Here is a 23508-nt window from a genome sequence, read left to right as displayed (position 1 = left end):
GATCTGGGTCAATTTGGTGTAGGAGGTGTGGTGTCTTATACCATTGCGTTCATAGTTTATATGCTGTCTATTGTGTTTTGCTATGTGTTGAGCAGTGGTGTGTGAGGTAGCAAATGGATTCCCATTCCGTGTCCGTGAGTGTGATGTGTAGGGCCGTCTCCCATTTTCTCATGAAGAGGGGTGTTTCGGACGGGGTTTCTAGTTGCAGCATGGAGTATAGGAAGGAAATTCCATGTGGAAGTGGGTCTGGGCGTGCGCTAACCGCTTCTATTGTGGTCTGACCTCTAGTGAGTGCTGAGCCTTGTGGTAGCGTACGAATGAAGTTGTTCAGTTGAGTGTATCTAAATTGGTGCATGAAGGTCGGGGGTGTCTCTCCTAGTAGATCTGTTAGTTGTTTACATTTTCCTGCCTGGAGGTTGTGGTGTAGGCGAGGAGTCTTGCCCGGAAGGATGTTGTGAAGGACTCTCGGGTCTAGTCCCGGGGGGGAAGTCAGGATTGTGTGTTAGGGGTAGGAGGGGGGAAGGGAATGGCGACATGTTCCCGTTTTTTGAGGCCCTCCTCCACACTCTCATAGTGTGCCGTGTGTATATGGACATCTCCCCCCCATCAGCTGTTTCTCGGCCCCAGGGTAGTCCAGAAAGTGGTTTGCCCGCTTCTGCTTCCTCTACTGTCTTTCAGAGCTTACTGACGTTGTCTTTTGACCATTCTATTATCCGCAGTAAGTGTGCGGCTACGTAGTATCGGTAGAAGTCTGGGAGGGCTATTCCCCCCTTGTCCTTGGGGCGTGTCAGTGTGGAGAATTTCAGTCTAGGCCTCCCTCCGTTCCATACCTACCTAGTCATTTCTGTTCTGAGGGACCCAAAGAAGGTCTTTTGGATCACTATGGGGATGGCTTGGAGGAGGTAAAGGAGACGTGGGAGGAAATTCATCTTCAGGACCTGGACCCTCCCCAGCCAAGAGACATGTGGGAATGACCATTCCCGCATGTCCCTTTGGAATGTTTGTAGTGTTGTCATGAAGTTTTCTTTAAACAGATCCTCACTCTGTCTTGTCAGCCAAATCCCTAAGTACCTGATTTTGTGTTTGGCCCATTGGTAGGGGAAGCTGTGTCGTATGGGATTCGCCCGTGCGGTGTTTACACTTACATTGAGAATGTATGTTTTCCCGTGGTTAATTTTCAGGTTCGATATGGTCCCAAACCCTCGCAGCTCCTTCTGTATGTTCGGGAGGGAGATTTCGGGGTTGGTCACCACAAAGAGCAGGTCGTCCGCGTATGCGGCGACCTTGTGGTGTACTTGTCCCGTCTCCAGACCGGTAATGTCTATATTGTGTCTGATGTGTGTGAGGAACGGCTCCAGGGCGAGAACGAATAAGAGTGGGGAGAGGGGACAGCCCTGTCTTGTGCCGTTGCGTATGGTGAAAGCTTCCGTGAGCGCTCCATTGACTATTACCTGGGCTGTCGGTTCCCGGTAAAGTTCCTCTATCCACTGTCGCAGGTGGGGTCCCAGCCCCGCGTGAGCTAGTACTTCAAAGAGGTAGACCCAACAGACTCTGTCAAAGGCCTTCTCTGCGTCCGTTGATAGGAGAAGAAGGCCCTCCTTTGTTCCTTTGCTTCCGTGCATGAGGGTAAGTGCCCTGATGGTGTTATCACGGGCCTCTCGTCCCGCCACAAAACCCACCTGGTCTGGGTGAACCAGTGATGGGATGTGTTTTGTGAGCCGCGTGGCCAGGATTTTGGCCATTAGCTTAATGTCGCAGTTGATGAGCGATATAGGTCTATAGTTTCCGCACTGTTCCTTGTCTTTACCGTCTTTGGGGATTATTGAGATGTGTGCCGTTAGGGCTTGTTTAGGGATATGGTGTCCGTCTCTGACAGCGTTAAAGGCTTCCACCATAGGTTGGTATAGGTCCTCAGCATAGGTCTTTCGGGAGATGGTGTAGGTTCCCCTGTTTGTCTCTAATCTTGTCAATGTATGTGTGTTGTCTTTGTTTTTTCAGCATTGCGGCTAGGAGCTTGCCACTTTTGTTTCCCTGCTGAGCAAAGAAGGCCTTGTGTCTGATCGCGTCCCTGTGGTGTTTGGTCTGCAGTAGGGTGGCCAGTTCTCGTCTTCGTTGTAGGAGTCGGGTTTGGTGTGTGCGGTCTGGGGCTTGTTTGTTTTGTTCGTCTGTCGCGTGAATGTCGGCCAGCAGGTCGGTTAGCCGCGCTTCGGTTCGTTTCTTCAGTAATGCCCCCTGTTGTATGTAATGTCCCCTTATCACGCTCTTGTGTGCTTCCCAGCGGAGTGTCGGGGAGGTCTGCTCCGCCGTATTGGATGCAAGATATTCTTTTATTTTCTCGCGTATGAGGCCTGAGACCTCTGGATTGGCTAGGAAGTACTCGTTGAGTCTCCATTTCGGGGTCGTGGGGCGGTAGAGTGGTGATTTTAGTTTCAGTGATACCGGGGCGTGGTCCGACCAGGTGGCCCCTCCGATTGTGACTGCGGTCACTAGGGGAAGGTCATAGTGTGTGGTATAGACATGGTCTATTCAGGAGTAGGAGTTGTGTGGGTGGGAGTAGAAAGTGAAGTCCCTTTCATCTGGATGGTGGGCTCTGCAGCAATCAACTAGGCGTTGGTTGCGGATTAGGGATTTGATGTTCTGGAGGTGTTGTATGGGGATATTGGAGACTCCTGATGAGGTGTCCCATGTGGGGTCCAGCGCAACGTTAAAGTCCCCCCCTAGGATGAGGATCCCTGCCGTGAAGTTTTGGAGCTTGTGCAGTGTCTGTTTAAGAAAGCGTGTTTGTTGTTTATTTGGTGCATAAATGTTTGCGAACGTGTATTGGTGTCCCGCAATTGTCCCTTTGAGGAACAGGTATCTTCCTTCGTCATCGGTCATGCAGCCCCCCTCCTGGAACGGCATTCTCCTGTGAAGGAGTATCGCTGTCCCCCTGGCTTTGCCACCGTGGTAGTCACTGTAGTACCCCTGAGTGTAGTGTTGGTTAGTCAATTTGGGTCTCGCCCCTTTTTTGAAGTGGGTTTCCTGTATCATGACTATAGAGGCCTTTTGCTTGTGGAAGTCCCGCAGGGCCCCCGTTCTCTTCTCTGGTTTGTTCAGTCCTTTGGCATTCATAGTGAGGATATGTAGGTGGTCAGGAGTCAGCGTCATGTCGTTTGGTCGGGTCGCTGTGAGCGGGTTCTGGGGGGGGTGTCTCTGTCCGGTGTCTCTATGTGGTGGGTAGTCGTGTAAAGTCCCAGGTGTGTCAGGTAGTGTACGGTCCAGGTAGTAGGCAGTCGGGTGAGGGTGGGGGAGGGGTGTGTGGGGCTGAGTTGAAGGGTAGGTCGTGGAGGCGTTCAGATGCCTCCTGTGGTCTCGTCACTGTCCAGTGACAACTGGGTGTAGGCGTCGGGGAGCTTCACTCCACTTCACCTCCAGAGGTGTAGGTGGGTGGCTCGCCACCTGATTGGCGCCTCCCTGTAGGGCGTCGGTTGGGCGTCCGGTAGAACGGTTCAGTGTCCCTGTGGTGCGTCGGGTCACGTGGCATCCCTGTGTGGCTCGTCTTTGTCTACTCAGCTTGAGTGTTTCCGTTGTCCCCGCCTCGTGGTGTGTTGGCTCTATGGCCCGTATGGGTGTGTGTCGATATGTGCCGTGATTCTGCGTGCGGCTGCGCTGTCATTTTTAAGCTGTGTTAATAAACATAGTTATAACTGGGTACATATCACAACAGGTGAAAACAGGTCATAACAGTTTGACAACTTCCCAAGATCATACACATTTCGCCCCCCACCCCCCAAAACCCACAGTTCCCACAGTCTGGGCTAAGTAGTACATGACTTTCTGGGCCTCGCTTCCTCGTGTTGTGTGTGGTGTCCCTTACTGGGCCTGTGCGTGCATATGGCTGGGTTCGGGATGTGGTTAATCAGTGTCCGGGACCTGAGACAGATTTTTATGTTTTATTAGCTCGGGTTATCTGACCGTGTTATGGGGATGTTACCAGGTTTAATACCTTCTACATGTCCTCGTCCCCTCCCTCTGATTTGGCAATGGATAGCCGCTCAGGCCCTGTTACCGGGTTGCTTGTCCCGTCTGTCTTCTCATCCTCTATCACTCGGTGTTTGGTTGTGGCCCCCCTCCCAGGTGTGCCCCGCCAGCGGCGCCCCCCGCCTGCTCCCCAAGGTTCGTCACAGGGCAGGCGGGCTCCGGCGGCCGGGCCCAGCCAGGACGCAGGCCCCCCCCTACTCTGCTCTAGCTTAAGGTGGGTACACCTGTGGGTTTGCTCTCCTCCCTTCATTAGCCCGTCCCCAGCCATCGCCCGTGGCCCCAAAACTGCTCGGCAAGGCGGTGGACTCAGTGGGTCTGGACCACTGTTTCGGTTTCCCTCGGTCCCTTATACTCTGTACACAGAGCGTGTCCACCTGTGTCTCTGGCTCACTGTGGCAGTGTGAGTTCTGGGTGGTTATCGCCCATTGGGCTGTATACTTGCGGTTCAGATGTGTGTAATGTCTCTAGTCTCTCGGAGCGGAGGCAGGCGGTTGCAAACTATGCTTCGGTCGGCTTTCCATGGGTTCCAGGGGCAGTGGGTTGTGCATGTCCTATTATGCGTTGGCGCCCAAGGGGCGAGTGGTCTGTTGCCTCGTCCTCCGGGGTCTGGCAGGTTGCTGTGCTTGGCGGTGCGTCTCAGGTGCGAAGTTGTAGAAGGCCATTGGATCCGGCCACGTCATGTGCAGCCGGGGTAGTTGCAGGTCCTTCACGAGGTCCCCCAGATCTTCTTCGTTTCTTGCCGTGAGAGGGCCATTAGGTGTGGTGACTTGAATTCCCGTTGGGAAGTTCCACCGGTATCTAATCCGGTTGGCCTGCAGCACACGTGTGAGTGGGCGCATGGCCCGCCGGTACGCCAATGTTGCCGGTGAAAGGTCAGGGTACAGCTGTATGTCATTTCCATTGTGGGAGACTTGTTTCTTGTCTCTAGCGCTTCTCAGAATGTCTTTTTTCTCTTGGAAGTGTTACAGACAACAGATAACATCTCTAGGGGGGGGGATCTGGAGGCCCCCTAGGCCGAAGGGCTCTGTGTGCCCTGACAAAGGTGATGGGTGTCGTGATTGGCCTCTGCAGGAGGGTATTAAATATCTCGGTCAGAGTGTCACGTATTGGGATGGTTTGATCTAAATCTTCGGGCAGGCCCCTGATTCTAATGTTTTGCCGCCTCCCTCTGTTATCTAAGTCCTCTACATGGAGGGCCATTTGGCGGAGTTGGACTTCTTGCTTCTGTATGGTGTTCGCGGCCGCGTTCTGTGCTGACACCACGTGGTCATATTCTGCCTCCAGTCTATTCAGTTTATGGTGAATTCCCTGCATGTCTTCCCTTAAGGCCTGGAGTTCCCCCTTTATAGATTTATGCAGCGCTGCGTTAGCCTCCTTTAAGTCTGCTTTAGTAGGCAAGCTGCTGATGATTGCTACCCAGTCCGGCTGAGCTTGGGTCTGCGGCGGGTTGGAGCCTGTGCTGTACCTTTTCTTAGAGATCGTCGTGCGGCGAGGACGGGCGCGTTAGGCCCGAGGCTTCTGTGCCGTTGGAGGCCTGCGCGGTTTGGTCGGCCTGGGCTGTAAGGTATTGGCGCATGCCTGCAGGCTGAGAGCCCCTCGGGGTGCCGGCGGTCGAGGCAGCCTGCTGTTGTTTGGTCGTTTTCCCCATTTCTGTGTCGTTTATTGCGGGTTTGGCAGGTTGTAGCTGTGAGCCTGGAGGGAGCCCTCGTTTCACGCCGCCATCTCGTCCGGCGTCCAGGCCACGCCCCTCTCCTTTTCTTTAAAAGATGCACTATCCTTACCCATCCTTAGTGCTTCCATTGCTGGTTTTGCTACAGTCCGGAATGATCGCAAAAGCTTTGCTTGTTTTGCATGCTTACTCCCAGATTTTTTCTACTCTGTGAGGTATGCAGGGCTAACCTATTTTGTGTTGGTAATATGCTGCTTGTTGGGAATTATTTCTAGATATGTAAGATCTTTATATGGTTGGGATCAGTTTTTTTTGTTTGTTTGTTTGTTTTTTAACTGTGTTAAATTTGAACAGGTTGGCATGATCCAAGCTTTGATGTCTTTTAGAATTTCAATACTACATTGTAGTAAACTGAAAATTGAATATAGCTGAATTGGAGAAATGTTCCTGACTAATTTAGTCTAAATTTGTCAACTCACTCTGATTCAGTGTTTAGTGAATGAATTTGCGTTAGAAATAATCTGACCTCAATGAACCATATTGCACACAATCTAATCTTTCCATGCAAGTTATACAAAAGAGTCAAGCATTGTATAGTCTCAATTAAAATATTAATTCTCTTTGAGTTTGCCCATAAAAGTGTATTTTTTTAGACTTAAATGTGTTGCCCACTATGTAATGCTTTTGAACACACATAAATTAAAGGCATGTGGAGGCAGTCATCAGAAGTGTTTGACCTAGTTTGTGTCATATTTAATTTTGTTTAATCTTCCTAGGGTCTTACTCATTCTACGAGTTTTAATGGAGAAGGTATGTTAAATTTGGAAGTGCCAGGACTGCCTACAAAGCCCACTGCCAAATCCACCATGTCTATGTCTGCAGCCGACTATTTGGAGAGGCCAGAGGTGGCTCGAAGGGACAGCAGCTCAACAGATACAAGGCCAGCTCTGAAGCATGATGTTCCCATTCATCTGCTGAGTGCAACTAACCAGATCCAGAAACAGGCATTACTGACCAAACAGCAAATCCCCACCAAGCTGGCTGCACTGACCAAAGGCAGCAGGGAGAAAAGTGGCCGAGGGAAAGCGTCTCACAGGACTGAGAGTTCAGGTAGGAACAATAGATATTGCTGGTAATTTCCTATCCAAATTTGTTAATGGCATTTTATAAAATCTTTAGTTTGGTGATTTGCCATTTTCATCTTCAAGAGAGAAAGGGATATCTTTTCAACTCTTCATGCCCTATACTTATGACAGAAAAGTCTATTTACAGAGCACTGGATGGTGTACTGTTGTCCAAAGTCAGCCGTTTTAATGAAAGTTTGCTGTTCAACCTTTCACATGAAGACAAACTTGGTTCCTTGAATTCTATTTGCACTTTCATTCAGCTGCTATTAGCATAACTGTTAAAATTTGCTTTTCAGTTGTCAAATTAAAAACAAAAAAAATCAGATTTTCTGTGTAAGTTGGCTAGAATCTATTCAGGAACAGACAAATTGCAATCAAATGTCCTTTAGTTAATTTAATCCAATTCACCTTATACTTAATTGCACCCATAACCATATGTCATCCTCACTCCATCCAACAAACCCATATACTATGTAAGCATATTTCCTTGTGCTATAGCCATTTTTCATGATATTCAGTTGGTAATAGCAGGGGACAGTCTGAATTCTATATAGCAAATAAGTGACGGCCTCTATTCTATTTTACTCATCTGGAGTTTGCTTGAAAGTAGGCTATTTAAAGTAGTCTATTTTAAGTAGGAGTTAAAACAGGAGTTTGTTGGAGAACTGGTGGACTGTGGTAGATAGATAATTTTCATCTTTGCTGATTTTATTTTTAACTTGTACCCTTTTATATTTAAATTTTTCTCTTTGCTGTTTTAATTTAAAAACTTTTTCCCTTTTTTAATTTATATTTTTCTCCTTGCTGTTTTTATTTATTTGTATTTTTTGCAACTTTTTCCCCTTTTCTTATATATATTTTTATTTCTTTGCTGGTTTTATTAAAACGTTGTCCCTTTTATTTTTTTTCCTATATTTTTTCCTTGCTGGTTTTATTTAAAACATTTTCCCTCTTATTTTTTCCCTCTCTTGCTGTTTATATTCCCCTCCTTGTGGGTGCTGCTGCTGAGCTAATTAGGGGGAGTGCCCCTTAATTTCCATCTGTGTGGGATTTGTATTGCCAATATAAACACACTACTGACTCACAGAGCTTGCTTACTGGAGTTTGCTTGAAAGTAGGCTATTTTAACCCCTTAAGGACGGAGCCAAATGTACACGTTGTGAACAAAACAAAATGTAAACAAAACCTGGCATTTGCGCTATATGTCTGTCCAACCGTAATTCACCTCTTTCATATTAAATGCACCCCCCCTTATTATATATCATTTTATTCAGGGGAAACAGGGCTTTCATTTAATATCAAATATTTAGCTATGAAACATAATTTAATATGAAAAAAATATTTTTAAAAAAATGGGAGAAAATAAGATTTTTTTTTATTTTTTTAGTTCTACATGACATTTTAACTGTCAGTGTCATAATACTGTTTGCTTTTACAGCAATAAAATACACATATTTCTATTCAGCAAAGTCTCACGTGTAAAACAGTATCCCCTATGTACAGGTTTTATGGTGTTTTGGGAAGTTACAGGGTCAAATATAGCATGTTACATTTGAAATTGAAATTCGCCAGATTGGTTACGTTGCCTTTGAGACTGTATAGTAACCCAGGAAATAAATTTACACCCATAATGGCATGCCGTTTGCAATAGTAGACAACCCAAGGTATTGCAAATGGGGTATGTCCAGTCTTTTTTAGTAGCCATTTGGTCACAAACACTGGCCAAAGTTAGCGTTAGTATTTGTTTGTGTGTGAAAAATGCAAAAAACGCCAATTTTGGCCAGCGTTTGTGACTAAGTGGCTACTAAAAAAGACTGGACATACCCCATTTGCAATACCTTTGGTTGTCTACTATTGCAAATAGTATGCCATCATAGGGGTAATTTTCATTCTTGGGCTACCATAGGGTCATAAAGGCAACGTAAGCAATCTGGCGAATTTTAATGTGAAAAAAATGAAACACAAGCCTTATATTTGACGCTGTAATTTTTGAAAACACCATAAAACCTGTACATGAGGGAGACTTCACTGAACACAAATATTTGTGTTTCAAAACAGTAAAAAGTATTGCAGCAATAATATCGTCCGTGTAAGTGCTGTTTGTGCGTGAAAAATGCAAAAAACGTCACTTTTACTGGCGATATCATCGTTGTAATACATTTTACTGTTTTGAAACACTAATATTTGTGTTCAGCGAAGTCTCCCGAGTAAAACAGTAACCCCCATGTACAGGTTTTATGGTGTCTTGGAAAGTTATAGGGTTAAATATAGTGCTAGCAAATTAAATTCCCTATACTTTCGGCATGGGTTGTCAGGCAGGTCCCGCTAATTGTAATTAATTATATACTTAATTATGTAAAAATATTACATAAATATATGTGTAGAATTAATATATGTATATATATATATATATATATATATATATATACATATGTGTATATATACGTATGTATATATATATTTTTTTTAAATATTTTTATTTATATATAGGTATATATATAGTGATATATATATTATTTCGTTCTACGTGTATTTTGATATAAATATATATATATTAATATCACAATACAGTTAGAATGAAATAAAACACATCTATATATTTTTTAATATTTTATTTTTAACTCTTATTTTATTTTTTTACGTATTTACATATTTTTTTATATTATATATAAATATATATAACAATAATTATATATATATTTAATCAGTATCAGTCTACGTGTAATTTGATATTAATATATATATATATATATATAATTATATATATATTAATATTAAAATACACCTAGACAGTGTATGTGTGTGTGTGTGTGTGTGTGTGTATATGTGTGTATATATATATATATATACTTAGATCATATATATATATATATGTATATATATATATGATCTAAGTATATATATTTATTTTTTTTTACACTTATTTAATTTAATTTATTTTAATTTGATGTCCAGCCAGCAGGGGGACTAACTGTCATTACAGTTAGTCCCCCTGCTGGCATTGCTGCAGCCAGCTATCCCGGCCATGTGATTGTGAGGTCTTCGCAAGGGCCTCACTCTCACGTGGGATCCCCGGCGACCGGGTAAGTAACAAAAAAACGGAGGGCGTACAATTACGTCCTGCGGCGTTTAGAGACGCTTTTAAAAGGACGTAATTGGACGCCCTCCGGTCTTAAGGGGTTAAAGTAGTCTCTTTTAAGTAGGAGTTAAAACAACAGGAGTTTACACTATAAGCAAGTTTAAACCAAGAGGGTAAATATTGTTTTTGCTCACTTGTGTTTTTGGTAACTGGGGATGAGTGCTAGCAAGATTGCGAGTTTTACTCAGTGCTCATCCTGCTGCATGTATGCATGCCTGGATAAATCTCTCCACGGTCCATACCTCTGTGGTGGGTGTGAGCAATTGGCTTTTCTGGAAGCTCAGATTGGAGATCTGGAGAGGCAAATTGCAACACTGAGGGAGATTGACAATCTTGAGAGAAGTCTGCTGCTCACTGAGCAGAATTTAGTGGGTGCAGGTAGTGGAGTGGAAAGAGATGAGACAGTTGGTGAGCAGGCACATAGCTGGGTAACAGTGGTGCAAAGAAGCAGAGGGGGAGGGAAGAGGAAAGGTTTAGCTAGTCCTGATCTTGTGCAGCCTAACAGATTTGCCAGTTTGAGTAAAGATGTTGGGATCATCAGCTCAGGAGTGGCTGCACTGCAGGAAGCCGTTCCTTCTAGCAGCCGTGGGTTCAGCCCCTTTAGCATGGGTGGGGTTGAGAGGGTAAGGAAGGCTAGACAGGTTGTGGTAGTAGGGGACTCTATTATTAAGAGAGTAGATAGGGTAATCTGCCACTCTGAGCGACTCAACCGGACAGTTTGCTGTCTCCCGGGTGCTCTGGTCCGGCATGTTGCCGACAGAGTGGAGGTATTATTGGGAGGGCCTGGGGAGGACCCAGCTGTCATGGTCCATATAGGTACTAATGATAAAGTCAGAGGAAAATGGAAGGTCCTAAAGAATGAGTTCAGGGAACTAGGAAGTAAGCTAAAGAAAAGGACCTCCAAGGTAATATTTTCAGAAATATTACCTGTGCCGCGCGCTACAGCAGAAAGGCAGCGGGAGATTAGAGAAGTCAATGCGGGGCTGAAGTCTTGGTGCAGGAAAGAGGGTTTGGGGTTTTTAGGGCACTGGGATGATTTTACGCATGGGTACAACCTGTATTGTCGTGATGGATTGCACCTAAACGGAAGAAGGTCTGCTGTGCTGGGGGATCGGATGGCTAGAAGGTTGGAGGAGATTTTAAACTAGTAGTAGGGTGGGAGGGTCGAACCAATCTAGAAAATGGAGATAGGATAGAAAGGAGATGGGCTCAGAATAAAGGGGGTTGGGGATGGAGGGAGGGGAAAGTTCAGAACAGAGGAGGTATGTGATATTGATGAAAATTCACAAAAAGTACCAATGACTCATGATAATATTAAATGTATGCTTACTAATGCAAGGAGCCTATATAACAAAATGGGGGAAATAGAGGCAATAGCGTACACTAAACTATGATATGATAGGCATAACAGAAACCTGGTGGGATGAGACACATGACTGGGCAGTTAACTTAAAGTTACACGTTATTTAGGAAAGATAGAAAAAACAAGAAGGGTGGTGGGGTAGGTTTGTATGTCAAACATGAGTTAAAGTCAAATCTTAGACATGTGGAGTGTGACGAGGTTTATGGGTAGATACCTGCATGGGGCAAATAAAGGGAAATCAGTTGTTCGTTGGGGTATGTTATAAACCACCTAATGTACATATTGCTGTTAGAGCAAATTGGAAAAGCTGCAAATCGGGGTAACGCGTTAATTATTGGAAATTTTAATTATCCGGACATAAATTGGGATAGAGTGACTAGTACTTCAGCAAGGGGAATCCGGGTTTTTGAATGTGTTAAATGACACCTTTATGTAACAACTGGTGCAAGCACCAACTAGAAAGGATGCTTGTCTGGATCTCGTTATAACAAACAATGTTGATCTTTTGACCAACATTCAAGTAGGGGAGCATACTATTGGGAAATAGTGATCACAGTATGGTAATTTTTTTTAATAAACTCGCAAAAGCACTTGGGGTATAATTTTTTTTAAAGCTAATTTCAATAAGATTAGGGCAGCTCTACAACATATCGACTGGCATAAACTCCTTAGTGAAAAAACACTGTGAGGATAAATGGAAATTATTCAAACAAATATTAGGAAGGTACATTTCTCAGTATGTACCATTGGGTAATAAATATAAAAGAAACAAACTGAAACCAATAACAAGAGATCAAAAATAAGAAAAGTGCATTTAAATCGGATAAACAGAGGCATCCTATATAACATATAAGGAAGCCAATAATACTTGCAAAAAGGCAATTAAAGTGGCTAAACTAGAAAATGAGAAATTGATAGCCAAAGAATGCAAAACCAACACCAACATTTTTTTTCAAGTACATCAATTCTAAAAAAACAAAAAATGAAAGTGTAGGTACACTGGAAACAGAGATGGGTCTGTTAGCTAATGAAGACCAGGAAAAGGCAGAATTTTTAAATGACTTTATTTTTCTTCAGTATATATTAATAAGGATCCTATGGCAAGAGATATACAAATGATTGCTGCAAAAAACTTGCAGATAACTTGTGATTGGATGACTCGAGACAAGGTGCTACAGCAGTTAGAGAAAATATGTAAATAACTCTCCGGGTCCTGACGGTATTCACCCACGAGTACCTCGGCATTTAATTTTTTCAAGATTCTTTTTTTTTCAGGTATTATACCGGAGGATTGGAGGAAGGTAGATGTTCATATATTTAAAAAGTTCAAAATCCTTGCCTGGAAATTATAGACCTGTGAGCTTAACTTCTGTGACCTGGAAAATATTTGAAGGACTATTAAGGGATAATATACAGGAATTCATTGGGCATTCAATCAGCATGGTTTTATGAAACATAGGTCATGTCAAACTAACCTAATTGCATTCTATGAAGAAGTAAGTAGAAGTGTAGATCAGGGTGTTGCAGTGGATGCAATCTACTTGGATTTTGACAAGGCATGTGATATGGTTCCTCACAGTAGGTTAGTCTTCAAACTAAAAGAAACTGGTCTAGATATTCTTGTTCTTGGGTAGAACATTGACTTAAGGATAGAGTACAACGTATTGTCATTAATGGTAAATATTCAGGCTGGACAAAAGTGGAAAGTGGTGTCCCTCAGGGTTCTGTTTTGGGACCGCTTCTGTTTAACCTTGTAACGGACCGTTTTGCGCACACGAGGTTAAAAACCGTTTAGGCGATATTCCCCTTTTCAGATGCACAGGCAGCTACTGCAATCACCAATCTCCCGAATTGCTAACACATGAATGCTGGAAACAGCTGAACAAGAAAAGCATACAATCAGCTTACACTCCTGGCAATCAGCATACAATCCAATTCCCCCAATAACGAGACGACACTTCGTTTTGAGGGTCAAGCAGAACTGACTGTACTGGCACATACAGCCTCTTTTATTCACAATCCACAAACATAGTACTGCCCACAGGGTTTTGAAATACAACCAATCAATCCGTACAATACACACAGACACTCCCACACAAACTCCTCCCCTCTGCCTGTGATATGATTACTGAACACAATGGGTCATATAATTATCACAGGCAGAGAAATACAGTTTTATAAAACATATCACAGGGACCCCAAAACATGCACTAACCCCATAAATGTCTTTGTGCACCAAATACCGGCGAGATGGCACCGTGTAGAAAAGTCCAAACAGTGTCTGTAAGTTAAGCTTGACAAAGACCGTGTAGGTCGAAACGTTGCGATGGAGTGGGTTCAATAAAATTGCCTGATTTGTACCTTGGAGTGCCTCGACTTTTCTATTTTGTAAGTTAAAATGGCCGCCATCCATTGTTCTCACCATGTGCTTCATCCATTGTTCTCACCATGTGCCTCTGATACATGAAATGGTGGCCACCCAGTAACTCCACAGTATGTCCCCCAGATGGTTCTTAAAGGGCCAGCAGCAGCATAATAAAATACAATATGCCCAAATACTGTATTTAAAGGGCCAAATCTCCCAGGGGCCATAGTCAGCCGGCAGGAGGCGGGCAAACGGGCTTCTCCAATGCCCAGTGGCGAGGTTGGTTTCGCCACAAACCTATTTATAGATGATCTTGAAATAGGCATTGAAAGCCATGTATCAGTGTTTACAAATGATACAAAACTTTGTAAAGTAATAAAATGTGAGCAGGATATTGCTTTGCTGCAGAGGGATTTGGACAGATTGGGGGACTGGGCACTAAAATGGCAGATTACATTTAACGTAGAGAAATGCAAAGTTTATGCACTTCGGGGTTAAGAATGTACAAACAATTTACACCCTAAATGGTAGTGACTAGGGATAACCCCACACGAGAAGGATTTGGGAATTGTTATAGACAACAAATTAGGCAGCAATGTCAATCTGTAGTTGCTAAAGCCAGTAAGGTTTTGTCATGTATAAATAGGGGCGTAAATTCTCGGGATGAAAATATAATTTTGCCTCTTTATAAATTGCTGGTAAGACGACACCATGAAGATGCTGTGCAATTTTGGGCATCTGTTCTAAAGAAAGATATCATGGCACTAGAAATAGTGCAGAGACAAGCTACAAAATTGATAAATCTATTCATAAACAGGGCTATACATAGGACACGAAGAGGTGGTTTTATCAGAGTCCATAAAAAATGTTTAAACTGCAATTGGATAAATACTTGCGAAAACATAACATACAGGGATATAATTTCTAATTAGTGAGGCAATAGCTGCTTGATCCGAGGAGACATCTGACTGCTATTTTGAGGTCAAGAAGGATTTTTTTCTTAGTTTGTTACAAAATTGGAAGTGCTTCAGACTAGGTTTTTTGCTTTCTTTTGGATCAACAGCAAAAACATATGTGATATAAACTTACCTCCGTTCCAGCACCGAGCTCCTCGTCAGGCCACACCCCCTTTTCTCAAAATTACGAAATTGCAGGGCCCAATAGGACGCTTCTCTGATGCGCATGCACAGCTTCGCGCTGCACCAATCAGGTTCTTCATAGAGCGGCATTGAATGCCGCTCTATGAAAGAACTGAGCGCTCTACCACACATGTGCGCGGTATGCACATTCGCAAGCTGAGCTGACTCTCAGCTCGCTGTCTATGCCCGCCCCCCTCCTACGGCAACCCTCCTAAGCCAAAAGTAAGTATACAAACACTATAAATAGAGATCTCTCTATATATAGTGTTTGTATAAAAACACTCTGTGTGTATGTTCAACAATATTTATTTACAGTCTATCTATTTCTCTCTATATTTATCTATTTCTATCTATCCATTTTTTTTCTATCTATCTATTTATTTTCTATTTTTATCTATTCCTATTTCAATCTATTTATCTCTCTCTCTCTATCTATTTCTCTCTGTCACACCACTCTCTCACACCCACTTTCTCACTTATTCACACACTCAGTCACCCACCCACACACACACACACACTCACTCACTCACTTACTTACTCACACTCACCCACCCACACTCACCAACCCTCACTCACTTACACTCAGTCACCCACACTCACCAACCCTCACTCACTTACACTCAGTCACCCACACTCACCAACCCTCACTCACTTACACTCAGTCACCCACACTCACCAACCCTCACTCACTTACACTCAGTCACCCACACTCACCCAACCACATTCACACAGTCACCCACACTTAGTCATCCACTCTGTCACCCACACTCACTTAGTCACTCATTTACACACACACAAAAAAGGTTTACTTACAGTTGTGATCCTCCCCTCCTGCTCCGTCTCCGGTCTTCAGCCTGTCAGCTCGAGCCGACGCTGTGTGCGGGAGATTTTATCTCCGACACGGTCGGCTCTTCATCACTGACAGGCTCCGGGGTTACTACAGGACATAGGAGGCGCATTCAAAGCGCCTCCTATATCCTGTATGCTGGTAGCACGTTTGATGTCTTCACCCAAGCGTGAAGACGTCAAACGTGAAGATGAATGCGAATTATGCATTCATCAACTCGGAAGTCCCTCTGGTGGCAGTCTGAGTGACTGGAACTAGAGGTGTTCCTAGCTTCCAATGTAAACACTGTATTTTCTCTGAAAATACAGTGTTTACATGAGAACGGCTGCAGGGAGCTATAGTTCTTACCTGAACAACCTCATTAAGCTGAAGTTGTTCAGGTGACAATAGTGTCCCTTTAACTTGTGCATTTGCTGGTTAGACAAACAGAATAGTTGTATAAATAGCCCACATTAGTGAGAATGTTAAACTGTTAAATGAGGACAGGTTTTATGATTAGTGATAAAGAAAACAGTATACACACTAAAGACAGAATAGTAATCTGCTAAATTAAAGGGATTCCAGGTGTACCTCACTAACACCCAAAGATAAAGACAACAAACAAAGGTGGGAACCGCATCCAATAAGCGTACAAAAATTGGAATACAACCTGGAAAATAAAATCCAAGGCTGAAATATTCTATAAAAGAATAATAGTGAATTTAGAATAATAGAAAATACATATCATAGCGTAACACAGTATAATGAATATAGGAAATTAGGTGCTAGTAGCAAACTCACAAACAAAAGTCGAAATCAGACCTCTCACCCCCCTGGAGTATATATAATAGTATGGACTTGATAGTAGATTCTGGTAATAGGAATGTCTTCAAATGAATGGATGAAAAGAACCATACATGGTGAAGTATGTTAAAAAAGTACAAAATAAGTTTATTAGATTACACTTACAGACAGACAGTTGTAAACAGGCCTATCTCCACTTCAAGTGGAACAAAACCGCAGCGTGGTGGAACTGGAAACCAGAAAAATTCCAACTCTGACTGCAGGCAAATGAAAAAGCAGAAAGAAATATAATAAAATACAAATAAAAACAAATCAAAGTCCAATATCCGACGCGTTTCGTCCAAGTAGTATAAGGGACTTCTTCAGGGATATGTGGTAAATCTTTCAATGAGGGAGCTTCTTATATCCGTAGTAATTCACCTTAATGCCGTTCACCGGCGGAGTGCGTTCCACCCTGGAACGCAATGACGTACTTCCTGTGCTGTCCGGCGGGTAGCTGGCGCAAGCGTAGATCGAAACAGAGTTCCAAACACTAAAGCATAACCTCCACAAAGCGTGATATAACGCACGTAAAAGAGATCTATACAGAAGAGAACAAATACACAATACAGGCGAACTGTCGCCATAAAAGTTAAAAGAGAAATAAACAGGACAATAAATGCAAAACCCCACATAAAATATATAACAATAACAAAATGGGATAATACAATGAAAGTGTCTCCAAGTCATATGCATAAATAATGTGAAAATATATACTGATATATATAATATATATAAAGAATACTATATAAAAAGAGTAATAAACCTAATCCAAAAAACATTTTTTTTATTTTTATATATATAATTCTAACCGCTCCTGCACTCCAACGTATTAGTAAAATACCTGGTGCTCTGGTTGCTAAAGTATAGATAAGAATGAAAATACCGGCACTCCAAGGGTTTCCATAAATAAATCTTCTCTTTTTATTCCATGAATAGTCAACGTTTCAGCTCCTCTGTGGAGCTGAAACGTTGACTGTTCATGGAATAAAAAGAGAAGATTTATTTATGGAAACCCTTCGAGTGCCAGTATTTTAATTCTTAATTTTATATATATATATATATATATATATATATATATATATATATAATATTCAATGTTACCCAGCACACACACTCAAAAACTTGAAAAAATGCCGGGTGCTTACAAAGCCATAGCCACAAAATTATAATAAGTAATAAATGTAGGCTCGCACTCACGGTCTGTAGATAGATAAAATTTCTTGTTTATTTCAATTCATTAAAATATAGTTGCTGCCATCATCGTCAACGTTTCAGCCACTCCTGTGGCTTTCATCAGGACCAATTCAGCATAAAAAATTTTTTATGCTGAATTGGTCCTGATGAAAGCCACAGGAGTGGCTGAAACGTTGACGATGATGGCAGCAACTATATTTTAATGAATTGAAATAAACAAGAAATTTTATCTATCTACAGACCGTGAGTGCGAGCCTACATTTATTACTTATATATATATATCTCATTCTGTGTGTATTTTGATATGAATAATATTAAAATACACTTAGACAGTGTATGTGTATATATATATATATATATATATATACTTGGAATATATATATATATGATCTAAGTATATATTATTTTATTTTAAACTGTGTTTAAACTTTATTTGAATTTATTACAGGCAGCAGGGGACTACCTGTCATCCCAGGCACTCCCCCTGCTGGCACTGCTATGGACAGCTATTCCGTCCATGTGATTTTGAGGTCCCTGCAATCACATGGCCCAGGAGGGCCGGAACGGCAGCAGGTGGACTGGTAAATGCATAGGACGGCGTGGACGTGCTATGCCTCCAGCCGGCGTTTAGAACCGCGTCCCGAAGGACGGTATAGCACGCCTGCCATCCTTAAAGGGTTAAGGGGACACTGCACTGCCCAAATACAAAATTATTTTTTAAAAATTCTGTTTAGTAGATATATCCCAAATGAAAACTTGCATGCATTTAATTGTGTATATATCTAAAATCATTTTGCAAAACCTGCAGTTCTATTGTCTGCTGCCTTTGCAGTCTCTTCCCTTCTAACTCCGCCCAGACTTTTTCTGTCTGTCCAATCACAGACTTTCCAATACAGCTCAGTGAGGATTATTTGTAAGTCAGGTGCTCTGAGCAATTGCTTCCTCTTGAGGTCAGCTGTATCGAGCTAACAAAACTAAGAAGTAGCATTACCTGTTGTCTGCTGGAAAGTCAAGGGGATATAACCAGGTTAATTTATAAAAGAGTAAATTTCTATTTTTGCAAAATGAAAAAAGAGAATACACTCTTCACACAAAGCTTTTCAGCAAGCTAAAGTGTGGGGTCTGGAATGACCATTTAACAAGGAAGTCTCTGTTCTTCTCAATATAAAGCAGCAAATACAAGGTCCCTTTATCAAATAATAAATACTAAATAAACGTAGACTTCCAATTGGCAATGGAATACATCTGTCACATGCTTGCTATATTTGTAGCTTTTCAGAGGTTTCTCTGAGTTGTATTCTAAAGTGTGCTTTAGATTCAAGTTGCAGCACAGCATTCACATGTTATGTAGTCATTTGTGGATTTAAACTCTGATCGTTCGGCCTGACTTGACATTTTGATAAGAGTTCTGAACATGTTTTTTTCTTCAGCTTCAGTGGACCATAGATCAACACAGTCTAAGTTTTTAGGAAAGGAAGACAACACACTATGGAGTAGAACGTCTGCTGTTTCCAGCCCAATGCCTAGTCAATCCGTCTTCCAGCAAGGTGATACTATAGTCTGCTTTACACATGCACATTTATTTCCTTTGAGCATCTATATTTCCAGTTCCAGTAAGCTGTAAGGGATTTGACATGGGGAATACCTGCAGATAATTTTAATATTGATATTTCGATATTGTGTTTGGATTATAAAAGTGTCAAAACTTGAAGATTTGGATGTGTTTGTCTTCTGGTGTTTGTGTTTTGGCCTTTCTTTACCTGCTGTCTTGCATTCATCCTCATACCGATGAGAAAAGAACAACATTGTGTATATTCCAAAACTCTAGAATATTATTACTTAGCTTTGTATTATTGCCAAATGAGGTTTGGAACAACCAGAGTTTTTACATGTTCTCCGTTTTCTCAAACAAGGAACCCTTGCTCAATGTGCTAAGAATTGTATCAACTACACCTCACTAATGAGGCCCAGTGAAGACAAAACGATTGATCTGAGTTGTTATATCTCTTGTGCTGATGAGTCATGTTGGCAATTTAGTTGGGATCAGTCTTATATGGCACAAGCAAGTCAAGTGTTTTAGACTTTTATGGGATTTGTTTTTTTCTTTCAAATGGCACAAAATATTATTTAAGTTAAAGGGACACTATATTTTAATGGGGAAAGGGGTAGGAACAAAACAGGTCTGAGATGCTGAGGCAAGAAAGTAGAAAGTAACACAATAATGTAGTAATTGCCTGCTAGTATAATTTTAACTAAAACATAACATTTAATATATTGATTAAAAGTATTACTGTTGATAAGTCAACGGGTGAACTAGAAAATACTTGTACCAAACTAATCCAAAACCAAGATGAAAAATATATATAGGAATAGTTGACACTATAGTCACCAGAACAACTACAGCCTAACGTAGTTGTTCTGGTGAGTGTAGTCAGTCTCAACAGGCATTTTGCTGTAAACACAGTTTTTTTTTTCAGAGAAAAGGCAGGTTTTGCATTACAGCCTCCAGTGGACAATAGAGGTTTTTTCTGAGGCAATGCTGCACACTGCTCCACTCTCTGCATGGAGACACTGAACTTTCCTCATAGAGATGCATTGATTCAACGTATCTCTATGAGGAGATGCTGTTTGGCTCCCTGCACCACCTCCATGGCAATTTCAGCCAACGCCCTGCTAGATAGTGATTTTAACACTACAGGATCAGGAATACATGTTTGTGTTCCTGACCCCATAGTGTTCCTTTTGACAAGATGTTCCTGGCTCAGACACATTCCCCCTACCGGTAGTAAACATAGGGTCTACAACATATATCCTTCTTTTTATTTTCTTTTTTTCCCCTCCTCCTTTCCGTCTTCTTCAATTAAGGTGTTTTGATATAAAGGGGTACTTTAATAATGTGATGATACATTGTAGAATATGCCTCATATAAGCTTTACTTTAATGAACTATGGGCACCTAGACCACTTCATGTCATTAAAGTGATCTATGTGCTGTGTCCCTGTCCCACTTAGTCCTGCAATGCAATTCATTGCAGTTTTTGAGAAACTGCAGTGATTACTTTACCTTTCAGCTTTAAGGCTGTCTATGAGACAGCCACTAGAGGCGCTTCCGGGATTCCAAGAGACTCTGAGTCTCTTTATCGACACTGCACGTCCTCATGCTCTTCAAGAGGACATCCAACGTCGGTGAAATCCCCATCGGAAAGCACTGCCTAATATGCTCCGTGCCCATGCACATTAGGTCCCCTCGGCGAAGGAGGCGGATCATTGACCCAGCGCCGAGGGACATGGGCGCTGGAATTTTTTGAACCCTTTATATCTTTACATGCTGGGGGGTGGACCAGAGGGCACTATAGTGTTAGGAATACATATCTCTACCTTTTTCTGCTTTGGTTGTTATTATGACTTTGTTTTTGTACACAGACAATCCAGGGCAGACTGAACCCTTTCACGAATCACCGCCTTATTCAAGTTTACACAGACCGAACAGCTCTAACCTACTTCAGGCTTTGGTACCACCTCCATTCCCTCCACCGCCACCGCCACCTTCTACTGAAGATGAACCAAACAGAGAAGAAGTCATTTTTTTCTAATCAGCCGAAAGGGACAGCCTGTAAAGATAAGATGTGCATGATATGTCCACAGTTGAAGATATAAATCAGCTCGTATTATGAAGAAAATGTTTCAAATTTTTATTATGGCAATTTGCACTCCACAATATTCAAGCAATCAGTCACCTCTGGACCACGGTGTATATCATAAGTGTTTCCTTTGACTAAATTGTTCTTGTATCCTTACAGAAGATTTAGATTCTGCGTTTATCATTCATAGGTTCAGAGGTCAAGCATGCTGCCTTGTTTGATGCATAATGTTTGATGCATAATCCTCACATACCTAACTGGTAAAGGGGACGTCACCTGCAGAGAAGGACAATCTTGATTTTAACTAAAGTTGACATTTAAACTAAAACCCTTAATTGTTTTTCATGATGAGTAAGTAAGCCGCATTTGATCTTCCAATTGTCCACCAATACATGTCATTTTGCACTGTACGGATTTCCTTCCGGGTTCTCCAGGCAAAAACAGACTCCCAAAGGAAAAAAAACAAAGAATATAGCTTTAATTCATCTATTTAAGACAGAAGCTATGGCATAAACTGGCATAAACAGAGTCGTATGTAAAGCATATTCAGTCACAGAATGTGGGCACACTGACATGTAAAGTGTCATTATAATGCAGTGTGTTGTAGAAACATTGTGTTTTACCTGGAACTGAATGTTCTTATTTTAACTAGTCAGACTGTCACTCAGCAGACCAAGCCAAGTTAATAACAGTGTAGTATCTAGTGTTTATAAGGACCAGTGAGAGTCTGTCATAAAACATTTTTTTTTTTTTAAAAGGATGCCCTTCCAAAATGGAACCACTCAGCTGGGTGGATGGAGTTGAAAACGTTAATAAACAGGACATATCATGACTGTGATGACCGCATGTAATATTTGACTTTAAAATGGTCATTGTATACGTTACTTATTTTGTAAATGATTTTAATGAAATGTGTGTTTGGTCTTCTGTCATTACCCCTGAATTGTAACCAATTCCATTAATGAAAGCACATTCAAGAAATGCTAAATTTTAACATTTTTTAAAATTAGATGCTTATTGCATTGGAAAACTATATTTCCTTTTATTTTAAATCTACCTCCTGCCATAAATTCTATAAACTTTTTTTTGGTTTTTTTCTCATTTTAAACTCTGGCGCTGAATTTATGTAGTAGTGTCATGTCTTTATATATTTATGTTATCTGATGTACATGTTAATGTTTTTTGTTTTTTTTTTCAAATTGATAATAAGCAGGCACTTTAGAATCAAAAAAGAGCACAATTCAGGTATAGTTGTTAGTCCATAAGCATTGTATATTCCCAGATAAAACTGCAACTTTTATTAAAAAAAAGAAATGTTTAAAAAATTTACTTTTGTATTTTTACCACGGAAGGCTGGCCCTTTCAAGCTTTTAAGTGCCACAGATTGTATCAAATACAACACACGGTCTCTGCTGTACCTCATCTGAGATTAATGATTATCTCATTAGTGCCACTTCCAGGAAATATGTTTTTGTTTTTTGTTTTTTTTTACAAATTTCAGCTTCAATCACCAGAGATCGTCCTTGCTAATAAGAGGAAAAGCATCCAGAGAGGTGGCAAAGCTAGCCTCTGTTTCACTGGCTTTCAGAAAAGGGATTTCATCTGATATTTGTATGCTACCCCTACTTATCAGGTGTATGTGTACAATGAACACAATACATAAGTATTCTAACGGCCACAAAAATAAAAATGAGGTGAGTGAAATATATTTCATATTTGCCCCATCAGCTGTCACTTACCTCACAGGTAATATGAAGCGTCTAATTGTTCTTGAAAACACGTGATTGAGGATTCTTTATTTTTATTAGTAGTCTTTCTCTACATCCAATAAACATCTGAAATTGCAGATGGTGTCTATATATAGTATTGTATTCACCTTTTAAATAAGTAACTCACATAATTCATAGTGGACATATGACTATTTCAGAATTACTAAAATTATTTAGTAAATATAAAAGCCAAAAATTGAGCTTTTACTTTTAAATTGTAATTTTGACAACAAATTTTATATATATATCCAGAACATGAATATTTAATGGACGTAATCTGATTTCTTTTTTGTTTCTAAATTATGACCCTATACAGACAAAAATAAGTATGTGATGAGGACCTCTCATTTGTTTTATTTTACTAATAACTTTTAATTTAAATAAACAACTCTGAGGAGCATCTGCAAAAAA

General features: G+C 41.4%; 1 protein-coding gene across 2 annotated transcripts in view; it reads left to right on the top strand.

Annotated features, from left to right (window-relative positions):
• LOC134611536 (rho guanine nucleotide exchange factor 18-like) overlaps positions 1-23174 on the top strand; it is a 119590-nt gene extending 96416 nt beyond the window's left edge. Inside the window, exons 17-19 of one of the 2 annotated variants that reach the window (XM_063455494.1) lie at positions 6466-6799; positions 19119-19235; positions 21111-23174. In XM_063455494.1, coding sequence (XP_063311564.1) covers positions 6466-6799; positions 19119-19235; positions 21111-21280 — 621 coding nt within the window. In that variant the 3' untranslated portion in view covers positions 21281-23174. The remainder of the gene's footprint in view (positions 1-6465; positions 6800-19118; positions 19236-21110) is intronic. The other variant, XM_063455495.1, reaches the window with a different exon arrangement.
• The last annotated feature ends 334 nt before the right edge of the window (positions 23175-23508 follow it).

Source organism: Pelobates fuscus, chromosome 5 (genome assembly GCF_036172605.1).
Source record: "Pelobates fuscus isolate aPelFus1 chromosome 5, aPelFus1.pri, whole genome shotgun sequence".
NCBI classification, from domain to species: Eukaryota; Metazoa; Chordata; class Amphibia; order Anura; family Pelobatidae; genus Pelobates; species Pelobates fuscus.
Note: the sequence above shows the minus strand (reverse complement) of the source record. Positions and strands in the feature narration are given on the sequence as shown.